This window comes from Vanessa tameamea, chromosome 13 (assembly GCF_037043105.1).
Source record: "Vanessa tameamea isolate UH-Manoa-2023 chromosome 13, ilVanTame1 primary haplotype, whole genome shotgun sequence".
Lineage (NCBI taxonomy): Eukaryota > Metazoa > Arthropoda > Insecta > Lepidoptera > Nymphalidae > Vanessa > Vanessa tameamea.
The window spans coordinates 10,987,585-11,009,278 of record NC_087321.1 but is presented as its reverse complement, the minus strand read 5'-3'; the positions used below and the strand labels follow the sequence as shown (position 1 = coordinate 11,009,278).

The 21,694-nt window shown below is 34.9% G+C and overlaps 1 protein-coding gene across 3 annotated transcripts in view; it reads right to left on the bottom strand.

Annotated features, from left to right (window-relative positions):
* Positions 1 to 4,290: 4,290 nt before the first annotated feature.
* LOC113400649 (CBP80/20-dependent translation initiation factor) overlaps positions 4,291 to 21,694 on the bottom strand; it is a 33,863-nt gene continuing 16,459 nt past the window's right edge. Inside the window, exons 3-10 of one of the 3 annotated variants that reach the window (XM_026640287.2) lie at positions 20,820 to 21,585; positions 20,208 to 20,289; positions 18,172 to 18,307; positions 9,699 to 9,849; positions 9,196 to 9,469; positions 7,830 to 8,020; positions 7,178 to 7,372; positions 4,291 to 6,396 (exon numbers count right to left, since the gene is read on the bottom strand). In XM_026640287.2, the coding sequence (XP_026496072.1) occupies positions 6,175 to 6,396; positions 7,178 to 7,372; positions 7,830 to 8,020; positions 9,196 to 9,469; positions 9,699 to 9,849; positions 18,172 to 18,307; positions 20,208 to 20,289; positions 20,820 to 20,954 (1,386 nt within the window). In that variant the 5' untranslated portion in view covers positions 20,955 to 21,585 and the 3' untranslated portion in view covers positions 4,291 to 6,174. The remainder of the gene's footprint in view (positions 6,397 to 7,177; positions 7,373 to 7,829; positions 8,021 to 9,195; positions 9,470 to 9,698; positions 9,850 to 18,171; positions 18,308 to 20,207; positions 20,290 to 20,819; positions 21,586 to 21,694) is intronic. The other 2 variants (XM_026640288.2, XM_026640289.2) reach the window with 2 other exon arrangements.

The window sequence follows — 21,694 nt, the reverse complement described above, 5'->3', positions numbered from 1 at the left end:
TAAATCCGTAAAAGACAGTAGGTAGATATAGAAATAATTCCATTGAATAAAATAGACATCTATTATTGTGTTCCAGTTTGAACGGTGAGTGAGCCAGTGTAACTACAAGCACAAGGGATATAACTTGTCAAGGTTGGGAGCTCATTGATGTTTTAAGGAATAGTTAATATTTCTTACGGTGCTAATGGGCGATGGTAATCACTTAGTATCAGGTCCATATATCCGCCGGGTTACATATTTAATTTTAAGAAATGATTTAGTTATTCTCGGTTGCCAACAAATTATATACATGGATTATGAAGGCTACTTTGCTTCGAATATTTTTTGGCCCAGATGAAAAATACAGTGGCGGCGTTAGGCATCGGTGACGTCGGCGACTACTGGCAGCCTCGCGTCTAAAGAGGCGTCGCAAAAATGTTTGTAAATTAATTAAAGTTAAGTTATCCATGGTTATTTTCGTATACGTGAGTAGTCTGTAAAAGATTTAAGGAATCCATCTTCTGGCCATTGGACGATCTCAGGCTCAAGAGAAATGAAATCCAAAGCCAGTCAATATACCTAAAAAAATCACGAAACCGCGCGCGAAAAACGGAGATTCTGCAAGTCGTCAATTATTTCTGTTCCATTCATCTGTCATACAACGATATTAATGATAAAAATATTATTATTTAATATTTTTTAAGAACACAAAAAGTTTATTTTGTCAATCCAAAAAAAAAATATGATAATATTTTGGTCGCCACTTTGCTCATAATGCGTTAATACAAAAAAAACGCGTAAGTCATATCGTGAAAGGCGTTGCCTCCTTCTAGGTAAGTATTACCACTTATAAATATCCATAATTGTTCCAATTTGAACGGTAAGTGTCCCAGTGTAGTTGTATGCACAAGGCGTATCAGGTCTTAAATCCCATTGTTTTAAACACATTAACGAATTTAACGGTACTCCTTACTAGGAGTGTTTTATATTTCTTGCAGTGTCAGTGTCATTAGCACCATCAGCGGCAATTAATACCCCTGACTACCTACTAGCTAATGTGCCATTTTTTGGTTTATTATAATTATTTTTAATATTAATTGAAGCTCTAAGCGTTTTATCGTACTGAACACTGATCTGAAATATCTCCACCCTGATTGAGAATTCCAATTTCAAATTTATAAATTCATTTATCTGGTACATTTTACTTTTTCCTCATTATTTTTTTCTTTGGCGTCGCTTATTACGCAAAATGGAAAGTATGAAATATCGATATATTTACGAATACGAGTTCTACCGTGGCACCAGTGCTGCAGAAACAGCTCGAAGGATTAATGAGGTGTACGGCGCTGGTGTCGCAAAAGAAAGCACGGTATGTTTTTGCTTTCAACGTTTTCGTTCTGGAAATTTCGACTTTTAGAACCAACCTCAAAAATGAAGAGTTAAAAGTTATTGTGGAAGTGGATCCATCACTAAGCACTTTAGAGATAGCTGCAGGCTTCGGGGTAAGTGATAAAACTTTATTAATCCACTTAAAGTAAATTACATAAGATTACCATTTTTTTCCGAATTGGGACAACTTTTTACAAGGAAAAAAATCAACTCCGATGCGGCAGTCCGAACTGCCTTCAAAGAGTTTATTGATTCTCGCCTGCATGGTATTTTTTGTAAAGGGACCAATGAACTACTTATGAGATGACAAAAGTACATAGATAACAATGGTGCAAACTTTGATTAATTAAATACATTTTTTAAAAAAAAAAATACTTTATATTCCTCCCGTACAAAACGCCCATTTCATATGTAAGGACCTAATACTATGAAAATAACCAAAATATACTGGACGAGCGGTATCAATATCAGTTAGTTGTATAACTTTTCTAACCGCGTATGCTGCGGAGCTGAACCTCCCTTTTTGGGATGTTATATAAGGACTCCACTGGAGTTTAGAATGCAATTCTATTCATAAGAACATCGTAGTAGACAGCCACCGTTTAATGATGTATTATAACATAACATTTAGTAGGGAATTCAAAACTACCTTATTTATTGTGAACCAATCGTGTATCTGTGATAATATAATATTCATATCGTCATAGTCAGTTATTTCCTGTCGATTTTAAAAATCAGTAAAGTATCGTCAGCAAGCAACACTATATCACAAATATCTTTAACATTAAAAGGGAAATAGAAAAGGACTCAAAAGTGACCATTGTGGAACACCCATTTTTAGCATAGATCCAGAAGATTTTGTTCCATTAATGAAAACTTATGGGACTTTTTGGTTTAAGTATAAAGCAATAAGATCAGGAGCTTTTACCTTTAATACCGAGTATTTGAGCTTATAAAGAAGCATTTCGTGTTCTACACGTGTTGTTTAAATGCTATCGATTCTTATAAATATATTCGTTTCTGTATTTTGTCATTTTGTTAATAATTGTTATTGCGATATAAAATACGAGTACATACATCATGCTGATTTTGCTCGATAAATAGGTGAATAGATCAGATAGAGTTGTATCTGACCACCATCGAAAGGGACATTATTATTATTTGAAAAATAAGATTCTGAAATATACCTACATAATTTCTTTAGCCAGAGAGGTCGTTTGGTTGAATTTTTGTTTTTCAGTTTCACACAGTTTTTTTTTACGTAAATTTTTCATAGCAGTTCATGTGTGTTGCTGCTGTATTGCACTCGATTTTACTATCAGTATATCCTCATTGGCATTATCACCTGTGGTTTCTAAACGAAAAACTCTCTCTTTCCGTTGTTCAGCAATAGTAAAACTATTTTCATCTTCTCATCACTTTTGTAAAACAAGGGCTACTCGCATTAGTTCAATGTTGTAACAAATTATTGTTATCGTTGTAATTGCTGAGTTTCATGCCGGTTCTACTAGAATCTACATTCCGGTAGTAACTTTAAATTTAATTTAATCATGTAAAATAATTATTCGAAACTAATCATATTTTGATTTTGATTCAAGAATCTCTTCTTTCATCAGTATAGTGACAATTCATATTGTTAACTAAGATGTTATTTGTGCCTGTAATTAGCACTGGCACACTCACTCTTCAAATTAGAAAACGACTATACTTAGTATTGCTGTTTGACGTTAGAATATCTGCTGATACATACCCAGCTTTACACGGGCTTCACACAGCCCTATCACCCAGTAAAATTTTTGAAACACAATTTAATTAATGCACAATCTTCAGTTTAGATTTACCTGTTCTAATCAAATAATCCCTTGGATTAATGTTGCAGGGCCAATTTTGTATGCCAATTTTGCTTTGTATCACTAGTTTTTTCACTTTGTTTTCAAATTTACATTATGTATATATTTATCCCAATGTATATACCGTTTCTTTTGCACGTGTCCTTCCAGACAGACAATAGTGGCATTTTAAGGTCGTTGAGTTCGTCAGGTGGTTTGTGGGTCGTTTAAAAAAAATAAAGCATTATCGTTTATCCAGCATACTACGTCATATACATCACATTATATTTTGCTTCTTTCCAAGAGCCAATTCGAAAACTTTAACCTCTATGTAGAAAAAGATCACTCTCACAAAAACATCGTTTTTTATTTAAGATTTTAAATTAACATGGTTATTTTTATTACTATCAATATTTAAAACGAGATATTTACCATGTTTTTTATTTTTATTTGGTGGAGCTCGATATTTCGAATGTCTTGTTCACGAGACTGAAGTTTGCGGGTAGATGTTGACGGCATTAGAAGTGTCCATATCGGACCACCTCCTTTCTCGTACGTTTGCTGCGTAAGCACTGGTCACCACTACCATTGTCACTTTCACCCCTACTATTTGTTTTATTTGCACTCGAAAATTTGTTCGAGTATATTAAATATCCCGTTTTAAATACTGATAGTAATCGTTTTTTATCATCCCGTAACACCTAGTCCCGCTTAAATGGTGACCATCAAAGCTTAAACGAGTGTAAGTGAAGAGAATGCGAAATAACAATATCTGATTGGTCATGGTCAGACTCGTTGGGTATTCTTAAATGACAACTTTCCACGGCGTTGAGCTACAGATGACTTATCTTCCATTAAGAACCAGCTTTCGCCGGCAGTTATTCCAAACCTTCAAGAATAGAGCGTACACATTCCTTTAAAGCGGCAACTCACCTGCAAGCCTCCTGGTGTTGCAGACGTCCATGGGCGCTGGTAGTCGCTTACCATCCGGTGAGCCTCCTGCAAGTCTTCTCTTCTCCATAAAAAAAGTCTTCCAATAATAACATGATAAAATGTTTTATGGGATATGTATTTGTGTAAAAAATAAAACAAATTTCGTATATATAATTTTATACTTTATTGGTTTTTGCAAAGGTACAGAAATACAACTGAATAACATTGCCCGTATCCAATTAATGATATAAATATAATACACCAATGTACGTACGTGGTTAGCACCATTTTTTTTATTTTTTTTCTTTTTTACAAACGAACTATCATAACCTAAAAAAATGAATGTAATAATGAGATAAAAAAAAATACGGTCTTTTGATAATAATTCATATGTAACTAACACTTAAAACTATTATTAGTTTTAACATTAGATACACTGATCACACAATTCTACATCTAACATGTAAATAATCACTGAAAAATTACAACATTTCTAAATGAACGTACAAGCCGATGCACGACGGCTCTACACACAGAGCCTGAAACACTAAACGAGACAATTTGGTCCAGCTTCAACAAAATCGAATTTTACTCTATACGTTAATTCAAGTGAAATCTCGAAATGGATACAGTCTTTGGTTAGGACAGAGAAGATTTAGAAAGCTTATATTTAAATTATATCACAAGCATATATATTAGCAAACATCAGTCAAACTTACTAAATCTTTATGCATTTATAAATAAAAACAAAACCAAATTTATGCAACTGGCAACAATATATTAAATTGTTCTTAAAATTAATAATTAATAATTATTTTCATAATTATGCAACATAATAATTTGTTACGTTTATTATCATAGACGATAAAATTCTATGTTAATTTTTTTTTTAACTACCAAATAAAGCGAAGGTAGGAAGGCAAAGGAGCTAGGTTGTTACAGCCTAAAGAAATGGCAAAACACTATGTTAGCAAAGAGAAACGACAAAGGATCACAATGCACGAATGTACTATGCGAAGACCGTACAGTAATGTACACCGTTAATTTGTCAATAACTACTTATATTACACGTAGAGTACATAATACTTTTAGGCATATAATGCTCATTAAATCAACCTTAAATTAGGTATAGTTACATCTAGATTCGTATTCTCACAATGTTAATAAATATTTTAAAAGAAAACAATGTGAAAAAACGATGCCCGCATTTAAAAGGCACTGTTTCATAAGATGAGCTTATGGCAACTATTGCCTACGATACGATATAAGTTTTATCGACCTCAACTAACGCAACACTACCATTACAACAGAACAAGAAATGAAACCAAACAATCTTAGAAATGCTTGTAACCTTTGTTTAGGCACTATATACTCTCACAGACACCCTACCACTCAGCACCCCTCCTCCTAAAACGCATAATTACATATATTTCAACAATATTTGATATATCAAATAATTGTTAAACACTATACTATTATATTAATACACCTTTAGGAACTTCTAATTTGACACTATACTCTTTACAAAAATGTTTACAAGTACGGATTTCGTTTGTATTTTTAATTTAAATAAAGTAATACCGAAAATTTAAGCACTTAACGACAGATGTTACGAAAAGTGCACAATCAACATTAAATATACTTTTGATTTAATAAACAGAAATATCTTAAATATACGTCTAGACTCAAACAACGACATAACCTAAAAAGCCACAATATAATTGACTCCGAGACCTCAACCTGTACGAAATATGAAACTATTATAATTTGCATACACGATGACTCTATCAAGGAGATATGTACTTAACATGTCCTTAAGAGCTAATCAATAAGAATGTATAAAAGTCTTCACCGTGCGGTGAAAGTTAACCACGGCACCCTCGCGGGCGACCGTATGCATGTGGAGACTTATCCAAATTTATACACGAGGGGGGAAACGTCAACGAAATCTGAACTGAGCGGTAAATAATGAATTTTCTCAAATAATTTCTACTCGCAGGCTCAAGACGTCTGTCTCTCTCTCCCCCCTTGTAAACCCAGACGCCTACTTGGAGGAGGGGTAGTAGTAGAGCACGGCGCAGCCCGGCAGCTGCCAGCGCGACGCGTGCAGCTCGATGAGCTGCAGCAGCGTGCGGCGGATGGAGGGCGCGGCCGCCGTGTTGATGAAGGCGTCGCGCACCGCCGTCAGCAGCCGCTCCAGGTCGCCCGGCAGCTGCGTCTCCAGGTCCCGCCCGATGTACGTCAGCACGAAGAACAGGTTCTCCGTCTGGAAACGCGAGATAATAAGTGGGAAAATGATCTCGAAGAACTTCTCCAAACCTATATCGTGTGAGAATAAATTAACAACAATTCGTAAACAGATCTATCTTTCAAACACACAAAATATGAGCTTGAATTATATTAAGTTCCTCGACTGCAATCTGTTCCTCCACGAAAGCACGCGCCTCAACGTAAATTATTAGCACTAGGCACTTTTTTCTAATAAAAATGCGCTTCGAGTTTATCATCACAGTATCCCTAATGATTATTTCAATTTCCTGTCATTTTACTGTAGATTATGGTACCATATTTGGATATTCCAAAGATGGAAATAGAAGAGATATAACGAAATCTCTTCCATCTAAAATATTCCATTTAAATGTAGACCCACGTTCAAATTATGTTCTTTATATATATATTTATCGACATTCATGTATTGACAATTTAGTGGAAAAAAAACGTACAATCAACTATATTATACGATTGACTATCCTTATTGTTAAATTAAATAATCACGGTTTTATTGGAAATATCCTTCATTAGCTCGACGCTACAATCATGTTGATACACGACATTAAGTCTTGGAGGATCTGAATGTTTATTATTATTATTCATTTCAAGTACGCCGCACAGACTGGCAAATAGGATACCCAATAGTAATCAGCGCTTGGACGGGTTCTTATTACACTTTCAATAATATGAAGAATGTAATTTTGAAGAGATATTTCTTTAGCCCATACTCTAACGATGGGAGGGAGCGGGCTGGTGAATGTAGTCCGTGTACTCACGTCGCTGGGGGAGGGCACGGGCTGGCGGATGCAGTCCTCGCAGCACTTGCAGATGAGAGCGAGCAGCACGTGTCCGGGCGCGCTGTGTCCGCGACGCTGGATCGCGCGGCGCCGCAGCTGGCAGTACATCTCCAGCAGGAAGGACAGGAACGCCATCAGCCGAGGTCGCCCTCCACCCACGATCGTTCCAAGCAGCTGGAACGCGTATACATCATAAGTATGTATTTCTTTTAATGTAAGACAATATCGTTTTCTTACGCGGGTTCTTTTTAGATCTAAGTTGTTCTTGACAATAAGTATTCAAGTTTATTTTATAGCATCGGTAGGTTGACGGGCAAATGTACTACCTGATGGTAATTACCACCGCACCGAAGTCTGTGGGCTGTGGTGACCACTTAAGTGGTCCACAGACTTCGGTGCCTATGAAATTTTACCAATTTCTTACCACCACTAATCTTGGGAACTGAGATGTAAGGGGGTACCCTTATGCCTGTAACACTGGTTCATTCAACCCTTCAAACCGGAACACAACAATACAAGTATTGCTACTTGGCAGCAGAATTAATGATGCGTGGGTGGAAAAATTTCCAGAGGGACTGGCACAAAGCCCCCCCACCAACTAGCAGGTAGAATTATGAATGTAAGGCGGCACCTTGTCCCGGTCGTGGTACCACTGCTGGCACGTGTTGAGCAGCGACTCGAGGAAGGTCTCGGTCTGCTCGCGCTCGACGACGGCGATGCAGCGGCGCGCGGCCGGCAGCGCGTAGCGCGGCGACTCCACGGCGCGCGACACCAGGTGCCCCACGGCGTCCATCAGCGTGCGCGCGCACACCGCGTTCGGGTCTGCGGGCACACGGCGCTCGATTCTTGCCACTTGACCGAGTGTCCGAGATTGCCAATGCCATGCCAAAATGTTGCCATTATACCGATAGGGTGGCGTTGTCAAATTTAACAAAAACTAGTTATCGCGTAAAATAATGTTCTTGTTTCGAACAATATTTTGTTTCAATCTCTGATGACACTCCTTACATATTTAATTTCAATTATCATTTGTTACTTTTTGTTCATTTTCTGAGAACCATTTTAATAGATTAGAGATAAAGGTTCTCTGAATTACGTGCTTATATCATGTCACGAATCAATTGTAATATAATTACATAACATATTAAGACTCGGAAAGATTTGAATCTCAGAGTGTTTTTGTTTTTAACAAATTCAATTCTTTTGCATTCGACATACTATGCTAACTCTATTTCTGTCGAAGATATCTTTATGTGAAAATTTCTTTCTCGAAGTAAAACGGATACAGTCACATGTAATTAATTACACATATATATATATTTTTTCATTTATTTTACAACAGTGATGAAGGAAATGGGCCAATTATAAATAGAAAGTATATTTATATCTCAATAAACCACTGAGACTTTTTAACACCAACATGCTCCACTGCAAAACCTCGGTATCTAAGGATGTTATGTGCCCTGTGCAAATTACACTGGCTGACTTCGTCATTCCAACCGAGACAATGTAATCAAATTTGTAGCGGTTTTGGCGGCGGAATAACTAGTAACAGGATACCCACCCACCCCGATGTGTCTGTACAAAGCGACATCGGTAAACCCAACAGAACAATATGATATGTCGTTGATTTAAGCATAAAGAATATGGTGCTCAAAAGCTATCCTAGAATTCAATCGAGTATTGCGTATTTACATCATGTTTTTAAATCTTTTGTAATTTCGATATTCTAATTTAACTCCATCACCAAAACACGTGTACGCTGATATAACTAATGCCCAAAAAGAGACTCCAGAAAGTAACTTATTTGTAAAGATAGCCGATTTCTGTGAACTTCTTAAATTGCGACAAGTAAATACATAATTTGAAGATTGAATCCTATGTCAAGCGAAGTGTAAAATTACCCAATTTTTTACAGACCTGCAGCTCTACCAACCACTACACCACAAGCCTCCACCGTGCTGGAGACGAACGAATAAAAAAATTAGGTTACACACCGTTATTCTCACCTTCCAGTGCCTTGTCAATGCACTCTTGTATCTCAGGCGGAAAGTTGCCAAGATCTCCTGCGTCCGCTGCCAGACCCAAAGCTGCCATACCACTGGCAAGAGTGTCAGCTGACGTCAAAGATTTGGATCGTTTTAATCCTGGTGCAAAGGACTGAGGCCTGACGCTCTTGCCGTTGCCGTTTGTTAGGGAAGACGGTGGTGACTTCTTTTTCTCGGACATCAACTGTTGAGGCTGTAACTTGAAATGTACACGAGGGCCGCCCTGGAAAGTAAAGAGTCATCATGAAGATATTTCACAGGTAACGGTGACAGTAAATATTAACAGATTCACATCTGTGACATGTTCCATAGATTACTTTTCTGATACAATCGTATTTAAAAATGTTATTGCTACTTTTAGTTATATTTGAATTGTTATATATTTCTGAAATGTCTGTTTTCTAGAACTTCGAGTATATATGTTGAAAATGTTTACAATAGGCAAGGCTTACCGTGGCATGCGGCACATTCCCGCTCGAGGCGCTGTTGAGCAGCGCGTGCGGCGGCATCACGGGCCGGTAGTGCGGCGGCACCTGCGCGTGCAGCACGGCCGACCGCGAGTGCTGCAGCCCCACGCTTGTGAAGCCCACGCCTACTGCCGACCTGAAACGGCACGTCGGTATGTTATCGGCGATATAATATATATACATATTAGGAGGATAGGATTTAGGCTTAGGATTAGGATATTTCAGGAGATAAGAAATGCTATAAAGCAGCAGTAAATAACTATTTTTGTTAGTAGACATTTGTTTTAATGTAGGTGGGATAATATAAAACTTAAGCAGCCATACGTAAAAAAAAAAAGCGATCTTGGGAGTTGTTACAAAACATGTTATAAATCTCGTCAAATAAGTTACCAAGGTATTTATTTTAAAAGTAATTTCCTTATTTATTCTCACGTTCATCGTACCACTATTGTATTGTTCTAACGAGAGAACGTTGCCATCTCCGTGGGATTGCATTCGAGATAACAATCAACATAATAACGACTATCGCAGGTATACACGACATGTCTATGTATCGAAGACATCTTATATATTAATAGCGTGAGCCGATTTTTGTCCCGGTGATTATGGAACGATGGCTGCACATAAAAAATCAGTTATGGTCTCATTTTGAAGAGCTCCAGCCGTAGATGTGCAGAAAATTAAAGAAGATTCTTGATGGCATTTTACTAAATTGTTACGAATTAACAAAAAAAACTTTTGAAAAAAGTAACTGGCCGGTTAGAGAGCAGCGCTATGGATGTATAAGAAAAAAATTAAAAACGTAAACAAAATTAAAATAAATTGTTTTCGACAAAATCCAATTCTAACTAAACTAATGGTCACAATTTGACATTAATATTTTCATTAAAAAAGTTTCATAATATTTGCGCAAAATTTTGATAAGTGACTTGCAGTTTACAATTAAATTAAATCTAAAATAAGACATGTCATAGGTTTCGAAATTTCTAGAAAATCTATTGAATAAACGCGAAGTTTTGCGGGAGACATTTAACATTCCTTAAGTTTGCCACATGACATTGCTACCCAGATCTTCCCAGGTATGGTCCTTAGTAGCAACACTATCGAATGCTGTAACAATACACGTGCGTTCCTTTTTCAAAATCAACGGGTCCCAGCCGTATTAATTTGAAATAAGAAACCTCAATCGTTTTAAGAAACTTTTAATGAAAGCACTGAAGCAGTAGTATTTGTATTACGAGTTTTTTTTAAATAATTGATCCGTACTATAAATGCGAAAGTAACTGTTACCGTTTCATTTAATAATCGATTGTATTGTTGTAAATGCTTTTAATGATGTATAACACTGTTATAGCCTACTGTTGGTAATCTTGTTTTAATGTTTATTTTGTTAAGACGCCGATAATAAATATAAAATAATGCTTTATGTATATTGGTTTGCTAGTTTCATAGATTGATTACTTAATAATAAATTTATATCATTATATCACAATCGTTATCAATTACGTATATTTGTTTTATGGTTTCATAAAATGAATCTGATTAAATAACCAGATATTAACCAATCAAAATAGTATATAGTTGTAATGGTTCCTGTAACCATATAACAAACGTGACGCCAGCCGGTTACGCTTGCCAACTACTTGCAAGCTAATTAATTATTCGACGGCAACAATATATTAATACGGCAAACAATGGACTACGTGCATTCGCCCTTTCGGCCGGTACAAATGGTAATCCGAAACGAGGTTCGCCGCTTTGATATTTATATATACTGTAATAAAGAAACGATACCTTTCAAATACGGATTACAAAATTGTTGCGATTTACGTTTACAATTTTTTTTTATGTAATAGGTGGGCGGACGCGTTGTTGGACCTCCTGATGGTAAGGGGACATCGGCGCAGTAAGAAATAATAGTCATTCCCTGCATTAAATCAATGCGCCACCAACCCTGGGAGCTAAGGTCCCTTGTGCCTGTAGTTACACTGACTTACTAATTAAGTATTGCTGTTTGGCGGTAGAATATCTGATGAATGGATGGTCCCTACTCAGATGGACTTGCATATAGCCCTATCACAAGTAATATTTTTTTTTATATGAAACGTTAATCCAGCACATTAGAATAGAACCACTCTATCGTGACCTGTAAACGTCGATAGATATTAATAACTGGTTACAATTTTCTGTTTGCTTAGTGATGTCAAAATTGTCTACGAGGAATTCAAAAGTGTCGCAATAAAAATGCAGTAGGTATATATTTGACGTAAGAAGAACTTATAGGATTGGATGTTCATAACGTTAGTCGTAACTAAAAAATGAATCAATAAATATAAGAAGCGTATATTAGGAATCGGAAGTGGCTGGAAACTTATCAGCTCAATCGTTCCTGAATAGTTGGCGTTCCAGTAGTCCGTACTAATGGAATATTTTAAAGGTGCATGACATGTCAAACTACATGTACATGTATCCTCATTGTGTATCTTTTATAATCATACAAATTAAATACAACAGGAAGCTAAGTAGACAATGCGATCATTACAAAGGTATGCTCATCACACGTTAGTTCGACGGTTAAGGACATCGAATCGTGCGCAATTACGTACCTAATAGTACTATATAACACGCGGGCAATTTAGCGGACATTTGGCACCATACAATTTGACTATGATGAAAAATAACGTGCACAACGGCGGACAAATTGAATTGACCAATTTTGCAGTACCGTCATTAATATATATATGTATGTATTCACTCGCGAAGGCGCGCCCTTCCAAGTTAAAATGACGTCTTCTTCTCAAATGTCAAATCATAGATGACAGAAAGAGAAAACAGCGTTTCACAAAACATTCGCCAAACGTTTACAAGCAAAGTCGTAGTTTATTATAATTTTATTATGAGACTTATCCACGGTAGGTATTCTTTTAATTAAAAATTCTTAAAGCATGAGGATACATCTGTCTAGTATCGTATCTTCTTATATAATAACGATTAAAACGTTATTGCTTGATGAGTTTTGTGCAATGTTAATACTAAGTTCAGAATACTACAATTAATGTTATTTCTCATGACGAATGTAAAATTTTAAAACAACGTTAATGTATTTTAAATATGTATATTAAAAACGGAATAAAAATATGTTTACAATTATTAAATTCGTTTAATATTTTGATAAACATACGATTATTATTTCTGGCCCGCATTTGTAAACTGTATCAAGTGCGCCTGCGCAATGCGTGGTGAGGTGTAAAATGAGGACAAGTGGCGTGTCCTGTCCAACTCTCTATTGTTCATAACATGCGCTGGAACTGAAATTTGCACTGAGCTAAAACAATTCAATGATATATCAAATTTATAAGAAATAAAGAAAATTTCATTTTTATAAATAGGAAAGCTGAGTGACATTTAATGTCAACTTAAAAGAGATAACCTCATATCATAGAAATGCCTCGCGACGGCAACACTCCGCCAGCCACGGTATCTATCATATCAAGCTCCTTGTCCCTGTAAATTAACTAACTCGCTTACCATTATTTATTGCCAAAAGAAAAGACAAGCAGGCGGTACCTATTCAGACGGGTTTGCAAATAGACCAATAAAGAGAAGAATTCAATAACATATTTAAAACATTATGGAAGCGTACTTGCACTGCGTTCATTGTTCATACAACCCCCTATCTAGCAATAAAGACGAAATTAGTCTATTACAGTAATCAATGGACGAGTGTAGCGATGAAACAACCTATTAAGCAAATTGGAAGTCATCCAGCAATATTTACCGACAATGTTGAAATAAATATCGACGAAAATCAAGATTATAACAGGATATCGGCAAAGTAGTGTTCGGTTTGAATGCCAAATCAAAATGCGTCAAACGTTTGAAGCCCTATTTCCAGATTCAAGGTTTTCGTAAAAATAATTCAAGTGTTAAATAATGCAATTAGTGTAATCTGTTTCTAGACAATACAAGGTTTTGTAGGTTTTCAACAATTCTACTTCTGAGTTTGTTACAAACTGTTTAGTCTTATTATTGGTATTTATAAAGTTTCCAGATGTGCTATAAAAACGTGTTCATAGTAAACATTGACGGTAATGTGCCAATGTGTCGATTAAAAACCTCATTCTTCATTGAAATAAATAAAGCATATTTTATTTTATTGTTTGTAAATAAACATTAGTTTCGAATTGCCGATTGGTTGAATGTGTTACACTACGTTTGATACGCACCGTTTGACTTCGAGTGTTTACAAAAAACTATTAAAGTTAATTCAGTATTTATTCCTTTATTATAAATCTTGTTGAAATTGGTGTATGTAACATTATAACCAGAAAATGTTATTGGATTGTTATGTCTGTTGTATTATTTAAATTGTAAAATTTTATCCTTTTAAAAAAGCCTACCTAACTACCTTTTTAAAACAGTTCCTAAACTTCTACGCCCTAAATAAAATGGGATTTATGTAAATTATGCGCTGAAAAACGAATATCAACATCATACTCACAAACATTGATGTCTTACTCTGGATACTAATGACTAACCGAGGGTAATAACAAAATTGTTACAAAAAGTATTTATATCATAGCGAGTTAAACTCACACTCAATATCGACAGAGACATGTCTCTGCGTTGTAGGTAATACTATAGCCTCAGATAGAATTACCTCAACACTGAATCACAAGCGTGAACTCTTCGGTGTGAATTAGCGACTGACTGATCTCAGACAGAGCAGCTCTTATGCAAATAATTATATTACTGTTCGTTTAAAAAACGTTGCACACTAGACTTAACCAATAGTTAATAAACACACATGTAGTTATTTTCAAATTTAGAATAAATATTTTAAGGGAACCTAAGTCTGTATGAGTATTTTCAACTGTTATTATTCCTAGTTTGTTGTGTTAGTTATTCTGCTGTAATACATATTATTATATAATATTATAAACCCATTCAAAGTAGCCCGTATTATGATCACAGGAACAAGATGCATAACATCTGACATTTAATATTATTTATATAATGGATGGCGTTGCCTTTAGACTTTGTTTGGCTCTAGAATAATTGATGAGTGGGTGGTGCCTCACCAAGTAAGCCCTGTACGAAGCCTTAGTAGAATATTTACTATGAACAAGGCCTTTCGCATAATTATTTAAAAAAGTAGTTTTAGGCATTAAAAAATATAAAATATTCAAGACGAAATTTGAAACCGTTAAAGCAGCTACAATGACCATTATAACTATGGTAAAATTACATATGTGTAAATAAGACAGTGTTGTTTACACGTACTTTTAAAACAATTTAAACTTCAGAAAATGGGTAATTCATTCCGCATGCTGATATTAGTTCTCTCAAGTCTGAACAGCGAGAACAAACCCAGTAATCGTATAGCAACAAAAGAAACTGACAAAGAATGTTAAGTGTCTTTCGAGATAAATTGGTCAATTTTCCTAATAGTTTAAGCATTAAACATGCGACTGCATGAATCACATAATAACAGAAATATGTGGGCCGAAACACGGGACGGTTATAAAACCTGCAAGTAAGGATGACTTAAAAGAATAGATTTCGATTGTCATTGTCAAAATCAATAAAATAGATATAATTATCTCCTAAATTGTCCAATAACAGCTGTTTAATGAAACAGTAGAGTCTGAAAGTTTTTACATAAGTTACTGAGTCAACGATGAAAAAATAACCAGCATTATATGTATATATATTTATGTGTAAAAAATTATATAAATTGTTTTACTACTGTAACGAAACATAAGCTTTTAAAAATATAATTTGGTTGATAACAATTTTGTAGATGTTTTTGGTGCACGTGCATATTTATGTTTCTAGAGATTTGCAAACACTTTTTCTATTAAACGTAGATACTTTATTAAATTTAAACATAATGCAATGACTCAAAATTTCTTCAGGATTTCTTTTCTACTTAAATTATATTTTAGAAAATCAAAATGTTCTTTATTCCTGTTCTTATAAGCACCTTTGAAAATTAAAGTTTAAATTAAATAGGTTTAAATTGAATTAACTTAATTATGTCAATGACGGTCGTAAAATATTTAAGCAATAAATTCCTGTAAACTAATGTATACGTTTTTCGGTAATATACTTAGTAACTTGCTAAGTTGCCAAATTGCACTTAGCAGACTTGTTGAGAGACCAAATTGTCATAACGCGCGAATAGTGTCATGTTTATAAACGGAAAAATATTTACATCTATTACGATGCTTCGGCCTTGGTTTTTAACGACAGCTCAGTGACAATACTAATGAATGGTTTTCCACATGCGTTTAATAGGTACGGTTCGTCAGTGAAGTCGTTCAATGTATATAAGTGTATTAAATATATTGTAAATAAATTATTATGTAATCGTGTGTAATGTATCGGACTAAATTTGTTCATTGTGTAAACCAAGTTATATTAATGCATATATAGTTATATTAATTGTTCCATTGTATTCTTTTAATAACGTATATGAATTCATAATTTTGTGAATGTGATTATGACGGTACAGAATCAAAGTTACCACTTTGCATCACCAGGCACCATTGAATCGCTCGGTATTTATTTTGGTTAAATAATATTAAATTATTGGACATTTCTTTTTAAATTTACAAATTTATCAAATTGGGTTCAATTATGCCAGCTGTTTTTTAGCAAGCACCTAACGAATTAAAAGTCTATTTATGCAAGAGTTCAATACTCCCATTGTGAGCTGAAATAAATTTAATGACAGGAAGAGGAAACGGCCATAATTTGAATGTTGCCAGTGGAATTTAACTTTGTTTCATTAGAACAAAATAACATGATTTTGCAGTTTTAATACATTACTTCACGTAAAATGACTCTTTTCACTAAATTCACTGCTTAATAAGAGTTTTTACTCACATATCCGACGTCGAATATCGCCCGCGAACCATTATGATACAGATTCACTAAGTACTCTTCTAGATATGCAACAATCACCTCGACTCCAAGTCACTACCTACTGTAACTGTTATAACAAGAATTTAGATAAAAAATGTTTGTTTACAGCTTACAACACGTCACTTGAATTTATTACAATTACCTTTACGAACAATAGCTTTGTGAATCTTTAAGTAAACTTGACAGTATTTCGCGATAAAACTGTTCTATTTTACCTTAAACAATTATATCGACTTTCGACTAAATTAACGAATGTAGTTTATATATATCCTTTAGTTGAATGCGAATGGTGACGATAAGAAATTGTGCTATTAAAAAATTCGTTTATTTTTAATTTTCGTTCGAATGCGTTCGCGATTTGTTCGGCTTTGTTTGGTCGCGTTCGTTTGGGAAGACCGCGTGTCTCCCCAGAGGCACGGGCGACGCGTGCGCAGTTAGCGCGTTCAAGCGTCACGATGCTCGGGCGGTGTCGGCGTGAGGGCGTGCTCACGTCACCGCAGCCGAGAACAAAGTGATAACAAAATCGCTTACAAATTGATACTACGCACCTACGCTTCAGCATGAACGGAAATCGCGTAAACTATCTTCAACATTTTTGATACATCTGGACGGGAGCCAACGACGTTGATTTCAGTGATTCTGACTGTCTTCAGTCTATTAAGTTTCGAATATTTGCTACATGTGCACAAACTGTGTATGCAAACCAAAAGTTTTAATTAATCTATGCGAATCAAGTTTGACTTTTTTATTTAATATCGTACATTTTGGTTGTATCGTCTCCAAAATGGCTTAATCGAATAATGTCAAGGTTCCTATTTTTGGCTTCTCTGAAGTAGGGTTAGTAATCGTCTACCTACATAATTACGACTCTTCTACACGTCCAAACATATGACATCATAAGAGATTTGTAACGTAAACGACGGTAAGGACGTTTAAGGGCTGCTCGCTACAGCCGTCGCAACGTTCGCTTTCTACCAAAAAGAATTACTTCTCATTCTAGGTTATCGCAGCTTAATATAATTGTATATGGATCCCGCATTTTTTTACATTACTTATGATGTTGTACTACTAATGATGTTACATAGTATGTATATTAATGATATATTTTAAACATTTAAGAAGTCATGTTCATTTTGAAACGAATGTTTTTAACACTTTTGATTATTTAACATTACTTATGTAATATATATCATATATTTTAAAACATTAGACATTCATATGATAAACTAGTCTTTAAATTTATTTTTGGGCCATATTGTTCGTATTGTTATGGATATTAGATATTAATAAACATAGTAAAATTGTCTGTCTAAATATCATTGCCTTTGAGTGTTTAGTATATATAATATTTGACAATACGGCAGAAGGCAATATATACAGTAGGGTCTATACCACTGAACTCTGTTGTAATAATTAGTATATTGTGTAAATAGTAACTGAACAAGACTAAGAACTCAATAGTGATAATTAAACACAACAAGAACATTTAACTACAAACAAAACACAATATGGTATCAAATGAACTCACCTATTATGCAGGTCAGCGGGCTTGGCCATCGTGAACTCCTTGGCGTGTACATTTAGCTTGTTAGCGGAGCCGTGTGCGGACGGTGTAGTCGCAGCGTTCGCCGCCGTGGTAGTCGCCACGCCGTCTGTGCGGACACCTGGTGGTCAACGTCGGTCGTCAAGAGAAGAGATGATAGGAAAGGTTAGAATGGACGTTAGAGTACGACAGTGAAGACGATGTGACCGAAATGAAAGTGAACGTGAATGAAAAAAAGAGATAGAAATGTTTGAATGGAAAAGAGTATACGTGGCAACTCATGCGGAAATGTGAAATGTGAACTTTATTTCGTCTTATCGACAAACTGTGCTGAACGATTTGATGCTTATATGCAAAGACAATAAAAATTACTAGCTTAAAATCTATCTGGTTTCAACTAGACAGGATATATTATATATTACTGAAATGATTAGCAGCTTCTAGTATTATTAAGTATAGCTAAATTAAAATTAATTTAACTGTAAATTATATACGATTAAAACAATTAATTACAATCCTCTGGTATTTATTTTGATGTAATTATTTCGAAACTTGGTAATATTTCGAAGATTCATAACACCTGCTAAATAACACAGACGTGCGTGATTCTTGCCGTCTCGGTCAAATGAGCAAACTTTCATCCAAGATTTACAGCTATACCGTCTGCGCTCGTTTAACTGTGGCTGAAGCACGTAGTTCGATTTGCCTTCTAGATTATTCTACGATAACTGGATACATTTATGCCAAAATGTACCCTGCGTAATGAAAAAAAAAACCTATAAATTATGATTCTATAAACGTCATACTTTGGTAATAGAAGCCCTGATACAAGTACATTAACACATCAATAATAAACGAGAAAAAACTTTTTTTTTTGCTCTATATCTGAGTTTAATGGCATAACTGTATTCGATTATCATATTTGCAAATCAGACGAGGGTAAAAAAAAAAACTTATTCACTGAGAGTTTTAACTCAAAACTATCGTTCTAAAGATCGATCATAGTTCCGTTGAACTACTATTATTAAACAATTTTTATTTCCCTTCAGCAAGCAGACTATTGAATAAACTGCTACTATGGTAGTATACAATATAGATTTTTTTTTTATGGTACAAGTAGGCCGATGAGCATATGGGCCATCAATAATGGCCCATAGACAATGGCGTTGTAAGAAATATTATCCATTCCTTACATCGCCAATGCGCCATCAGCCTTGGATGAAAGACAATGTTTAAGACATTAAGATCCGCTGCTATACCAAATACTTAATAACTTTTCAACTCATTGATAATAATCAATGAAAATAAAAGAGATACACATCGATAATTGAACTTTTATGTTAATTTGATGTTATCTAATTGTGAATTACGTAAATAGCTATATATATCAAAAATGACAAATATAAAAACATTATCAAATCGAATCTTAATTTTATAGACAAATTAAATACGCAGAGATTATTTCTTCAAACTATATTAGACTTAAAAATTACTATTACGTCTAACGAATACTGTTGTTCTTCTTCTTCGATAATAAGTATAAGGAACATTCGCTTTAAAATTGAATTTACTGTTTATAAACGAAACATGTACTATATTCTTATAAATGTATCTCCTTTATGATAGAATCGTACCTGATGCTTCAGAAACTGGTTCACTTGGCGCCGATTCAGAACTAGTCACCGGTACTATTGGAACGGTGCTTATAGAAACTGGTGTCACTTGAGCCACCGGTGTGGCCATTGATTGAACCACTGATTGTTTCACTATACACCTCGACATTCCTCGTATATATTTGTTTTCAGCATCGAAATTTCAATAAACACAAACTTGACACACGTACACCGTAACAAACATCAGACTGTCGACGCGTTCCAAATTTGATGTTTTGTTTATTTTTAATTTTGGCGCCAAATGCGCGTAGTGACGCTTGCCAGCCAGCACTTCCCGAAAGACGCGATCGCCACCCAGAATCGGAAACTCTTACCAATATTGTATATAAATATGTATTTTTATCTCACCTGGAGGTCTATAAATTTCGAGCGTCGGTTTTCCTTTGGCGTTTGTCAGAATCATACTCCGCCGTTTCCCATTGTTTGGAAACTGTAAATGGGAGAATGAAATTATATTACACAACATATAAGATCGTGTGTTAAGAAAATATTTCCTGGTTATTCATCGTTTTATGAGACTTGATGGACTGTCACGATTTATTTTCAGCGTATTATACACAGCAAAAGATGTAACACGGACCGAATGTCTACAAGCATCATCGACAAAATTAAAACAGAATTAGTGTGTAACGATGAGAAAAACGTGAAATACTATATTTTAATATTCAACTGGAAAAACTAAAGGAACCGATCTCAATATTAGGATTAGTTAGGTAGGCTAAGTAGGTACTTATTGCTTAATTTTGAGATATCTCAGCTTTAAAGGCCATCAAGTTTCACAAACAGCAAGTGGGTGTTAGATTTTAGACAGTGTTGTTCCTTTTTTGTAGACTTGTTATAACATGATACAGGTTTAAAATAATTAAAATTAAATACTACCGAACAAATACCTCACATTAATTTTAAAATAGTAATTAAACGACACAAAATTTGTTTTTGTTTACTGATTATGGAAAATACCTGGTTATGATGCATATTGTGGTGAGACTGCGGCCGTATGAAGCTTCGCTCTCTCATGATGACCCCTGGTGAGGCAAAGTCCTGCACCCGGTAGCTCCTTTGCAGATCACCCCCCACTCCCATTTGGGTTTGCATTTTGCCAATTTTTTAAACACTACCTAGACTCAAATATAAAAAGGATGCGAAACTCTTGAGAAAGTATCGCCTTCTTATGGACGGTTTATTTTGTTTGCTTCTCTTTGGCAAACCCCTCTCTAAAGTTTATGCTTTAACACAAACAGATTTATATTATTAAATTATACTCTCTATCCGTTAAAAGTCTGAATATTTTAAAATAAATACACTAGATGAATGACTAGTATAATAGTTACAACGTCAATAATATTTTGGTTAAATATATTTTTTCTTATTTACAAAATTTATTTATAAAAATTTTACTAAACGGGCAATATACAAAATGCGAGTTATACAAAGCTTAAAAAAAGTTAATATATAATTAATTATATCACAATATTATATTGTGACGTCACGTTAAGAGATCTGTACTGAAGATTATATATGCATATAATATATTCTAAGACCCCCAGTCGTGGCCACGGAAAGGGGGCGTGGTTTCGAGATTGTTCGTTATACAACTTTACGAGAGCGGTGCAGGAGCTAGCCTGACAGAGATAGAGCGATTTGTAAATCGAGGGACTGAAATATGAGGACACTTTCAGCTCCTTTGTTGAATCGTTTCGTTGAAGGGGTTACCTGAACCCCTTATCTGAAACAAAGATAATTATTTTGAGTTATTTTATTAAAAGGCTAAATATACGTATATTGGAGGAAAATTCTAGAAAATATCTAATCTGTTTTAATTTGTACGTTGAAAC